Source organism: Mandrillus leucophaeus, unplaced genomic scaffold, assembly GCF_000951045.1.
Source record: "Mandrillus leucophaeus isolate KB7577 unplaced genomic scaffold, Mleu.le_1.0 Scaffold59, whole genome shotgun sequence".
In the NCBI taxonomy this organism is placed as follows: domain Eukaryota; kingdom Metazoa; phylum Chordata; class Mammalia; order Primates; family Cercopithecidae; genus Mandrillus; species Mandrillus leucophaeus.
The window spans coordinates 5098616-5103354 of NW_012106363.1; the positions used below are offsets into that span (position 1 = coordinate 5098616).

The 4739-nt window shown below is 42.7% G+C and overlaps 1 protein-coding gene across 4 annotated transcripts in view; it reads right to left on the reverse strand.

Moving 5' to 3' along the window:
- The window catches only part of CALCOCO2 (calcium binding and coiled-coil domain 2), a 34270-nt gene that overhangs the window by 21006 nt on the left and 8525 nt on the right, over window positions 1-4739 (reverse strand). For 3 of the 4 annotated variants that reach the window (XM_011999327.1, XM_011999325.1, XM_011999324.1), the window contains exon 2: window positions 2608-2797. The exons of the other annotated variant lie outside the window; for it this stretch is intronic. In XM_011999327.1, coding sequence (XP_011854717.1) covers window positions 2608-2787 — 180 coding nt within the window. In that variant the 5' untranslated portion in view covers window positions 2788-2797. The remainder of the gene's footprint in view (window positions 1-2607; window positions 2798-4739) is intronic. 4 annotated transcript variants of the gene reach the window in all.

Consider the following 4739-nt stretch of genomic DNA (forward strand, 5'->3'; position numbering starts at 1 on the left):
AAAAAAAAAAACAAAAACCCAAGATTTTCATATGGTATATGGTGAAGTCTTTACTGGTGGTTGCTAAGTCTAAGCAAAACAGAAATATAACGATGTTCCAAAAACAAAAACAAAAAAGACATTATAAACGACATTTTAAAGTCTGGTAAGTAATTTTTGAATCATTCTCTTTTTCATGATCTGTACCTGCATTAACCAATGATAGCCACTAGCCACATGAAGCTATTTAAACTTTAATTAACATTAAGTAAAATTTAAAATCCAGTTACTTGGGCCTGGTGCGGTGGCTCACACCTGTAATCCCAGCACTTTAGGAGGCTGAGGCAGGCGGATCACCTGAGCAGGAGATCGAGACCAGCCTGGCCAACGTGGTGAAACCCCATCTCTACCAAAAATACAAAAATTAGCCGGGCATGGTGGTGGGGCCCTGTAATCCCAGCTACCCAGGAGGCTGAGGCAGCAGAATTGCTTGAATTGGGGAGGCGGAGTGCCTATAATCTCAGCTACTTGGGAGGCTGAGGCAGGAGAATTGCTTGAACCAGGGAGGCGGAGGTTGTAGTGAGCCAAGATCGTGTCATTGCACTCCAGCCTGGGCAACAGAACGAAACTCTGTCTCTAAATAAATAAACAAATAAAATAAAATAAAATAAAATCCAGTTACTTAGTTACACTAACCACATTTCAAGTGCTTAACAGCCACACATGGCTAGTAGCAGCAGTACTAGACAGTGAAGCTATAGCTCCATTGTGGAAAACTCTTACCAGGCAATGTGACCTATATGCTTTGCTACATATGAGGAAGAAGAAAAGCAACTACCATCTTCTTTCTAAGACAGAAAACACTCTGGTGTGTTGGCACACCTTTTAGTCTGATGACTCAATACTCTGCAGTCTCAAGAGCTGTCACGACACTTGCCAGTGTCCTGCTGTTGGCCACTATCCCTATCTCCAAACACCAGTCTTGCTACCTCCAGCTTAAATTGCTCATCAATAAGTTTGATGTTCCAAACAATAAAGGCAAAGGAATTCAATGAAGGATATAAATAAGCAACAGCTCCTTCTGAGTGCAGTTGAGAACGGTGTCTGATTTCAGGATGAACAGCACTGGCAAATAGGCACATGACATACTGAGGTGTCAAACCAAAGGTCACTGACATTGGGAGTTGGCAGTATACATTACTTAAAATTTGACCTTTATTTCCTGTCTCTGGAAATAGGAAGATTTGTCATTATGGTGTATGTGAGATGTATGAGAGAGAAAGACACGGATGGGAGAGCGAAGGGGACATAGAGAGTAAGCTAATTAAAACTTAAAAATACCATTCTGTACTTGAACTGATGGGGTGATCAGACACTGGAAGAGGTCACTAAGGGAGCTCATAACCTTGGAAATCATCATAAAGTAGTCAGACGCACTTATTCAGGAATAAACTTTTTGAACACAGAATGCCAATATCCTCAATATCCTTTCCAGATTTATGGTATTTGTATCAAAACAAACTAAACACCATATCAAGTAAGGAAGTAATGTTTACTCTCAGAAGTGACATATGAGGTCAACCATCTCAGTCAAGTCATATATAAATATTTCAAAATAGGATCATTTAAAAAGCATTTAATTTGGGAGGCTGAGGCGGGCAGATCACAAGGTCAGGAGTTCGAGACCAGCCTGGCCAACATGGTGAAACCTGGTCTCTACTAAAAATACAAAAATTAGCAGGGTGTGGTGGCATTCGCCTATAATCCCAGCTACTCTGGAGGCTGAGGCAGGAGAATAGCTTGAACCTGGGAGGTTGGGTTGCAGTGAGCCGAGACTGCGCCACTGTACTTCAGCCGGGCAATAAGTGAGACTCCGTCTCAAAAAAAAAAAAAAAAAAAAAGAAAGAAATCAGTTAGGCATTGTTCTGCACACCTGCAGTCCCAGCTACTGAGAAGGCTGAGGTGGGAGGATCACTGAGCCTGGGAGGTTGGGGCTGCAGTGAACTACACTCCAGCCTGAGAGACAGAGCAAGACCCTATCTCAACAACAACAAGAAAGCATTTACATTTGGTGTTTGACAGCATAATAAGGATAGGCGTGGTGGCTCACACCTGTAATCCCAGAGCTTTGGGAGGCTGAGGCAGGCAGATCACCTGAGGTCAGGAGTTTGAGACCAGCCTGGCTAACATGCTGAAACTCCATCTCCACTAAAAATACAAAAATTAACCAGATGTGGTGGCAGGTGCCTGTAATCTCAACTACTCGGGATGCTGAGGCAGGAGAACTGCTTCAACCCGGGAGGTGGAGGTTGCAGTGAGCTGAGATCATGCCATTGCACTCCAGCCTAAGTGACAGAGCAAGACTCTATTTAAAAAAAAAAAAAACCAAAAAACAAAATTTGAGGATTACATGATTTGCCATCTTATTTTAGCTTGACACTGAAATGAAAACTTGAGTCCCACAGCACACGAGTGTGTGAAGAGAGAAGTGCTGTGGAGCTTGACTAGAATTTAAAAATTGCCCACACATATTATACAAAATGCTTATAATACAAAGAGAGTCACACAGTCAGGTAACTAAGAATCACCTCTAGTTTCTGATCACTTGGTACTAAATTAATCACTTACTCTAAAGATGCCAATCCAATCCTTTTGACGAGGGATGAAATTCTGGGTGAAGGTATAACGACATGTGACGTCCCCTCCAGGGATGTAGAACTTCTCCACACTGTTAAAGATGACCTGAGAGAAATGACAGTGATCCAGCAAGACGGCTGATGTGGGGGGATCTTCAATGGTCTTCTCCATGGTAGGGATCCTGTTATGAAATGTGGAATAGAGTAAGGCTCAGAAAGCATTGTCTGAAATGTTGGCGATTTCTGGGCTTTCATCCAGAGAACATTCTGTGCAAAGCAAGCCAGGAAAAGCAAAATCCTGACAAATACTGAGATTACACAACTTGCTTTCTGTTTCACTTTGAGCCATCTCAGTCACAACTTCCTATGCTACGAGAATTTTCTGACAATATCTTTAACTTCTTCACCACAGGCACCACAACTCTCACATGAACAGAGGCTTATAGCTGCTTTGGTTCCCCTTTCTCTAACTGACTTAAATAAACAAGGCAGCATAGATAAAATAGCCTGAGCTGGGAACTGTGAAACTTAAATTCTAGATTTTTCATCCCAACAAGCCCTATGACTTTAGGAAAGTCCATCTCTCTGGATTTCATCTTCTATATTCAATCCCATTTATCCTATAATTATCAGGACCTTCCATATGTAAGATCCTCTGCTAGGACCTGGGGATGGGAATGAGAAGAAAGGAATGAGAGAAAATTATCTGACATGCAGTAGTGACAAGCACGGGTTCTAAATTAGAATGGTGGCGTTCAAATTCCAGTTTCACCACCTATTAAATTTGTGGCATTGGGCAATTTATTTAATCTGCTGGGCTCTGTGCTTGTTTCCTCATCTGTAAAATGGGGCTAAAAATAACATCTATCCCATTTAGTTTTTTGTGAGGCATAAGTGAAATAATGTAAAATGTCCAGCCCTTAAATCAGTGTCTGCCATTGTAGGCACTTCCCACCAAGTATATGCATGTTGAATGACAAAGTACTTAGCACAGAGTCTGCATAAAGGGTTTAAGAGACGTCAGTTATAGTTAGTTATATAGTTATTACTGTTGTAGTTGTGGGTTTTTTTTCCTGGTACAACCTTAAAAGGGGTCTCAATCCAATTGAGAGAATAGATGAGTATACAAATGACTGCCAAATGAATTGAATAAGAAGTGCAAAATGCTCTGGGGTTCAAAAGAGGGAGAGATGCAACTGCTTAGGAAAATAAAGAAAACTTCAGGGAATGAGAAGAATCTTAGATTAGCCTTCCAAGAGGATTAGGATTTTGACAAGTGGGTTTTTGAGTGAGGGCATTCTAGGTGAAGGAAACAGCATGAGTAACAACAAAGAAACAGAAAAATACAACCCACATTTGGAAGACAGCAAACAAGTTTGGATCCCTAGCTATACATGCGGATAATACCCTGTGTTTCACCTTTCTAGGTTACAGTACCCATAGAATGTGATCAAGAATAGGAAAGTTGTGGCTGGGCGCAGTGGCTCACACCTGTAATCCCAGCACTTGGGGAGGCAGAGGCAGGTGGATCTTTTGAGTCCAGGAGTTCATGACTACCCTGGGCAACATGGCAAAACCCCATCTCTACAAAAAACTACAAAAATTAACTGGGCGTGGTGGTGCACACCTGTAGTCCCAGCTACTTGGGAGGCTGAAATGGGAGAATTGTTTGAGCCTGGGAGGACAAGTCTGCAGTGAGCCAAGATTGTGCCACTGCATTCCAGCCTGGGCAAGGGAGCAAGCCCCTACCTCAAAACAATAACAACAACAACAACAAAATAGGAAATTAGGGTGGTGCATGCCTGTAGTCCTAGCTGTTCAGGAGGCTGAGGTGAGAGGACTGCTTGAGCCCAGGAGTTAAAGTCCAGCCTGGACAATATAGTGGGACTGTCTCTATTAAAAAAAAAAAAAAAAAAGGCCACGCGTGGTGGCTCACACCTGTCCCAGCACTGTGGGAGGCCGAGGCAGGTGGATCACTTGAGGTTAGGAGTTCGAGACCAGCTTGACCAAGACGGAGAAACTCCGTCTCTACTAAAAATACAAAATTAGCCAGGCATGGTTGCACATGCCTGCAATCCCAGCTACCTGGGAGGCTGAGGCAGGAGAATTGCTTGAACCTGGGAG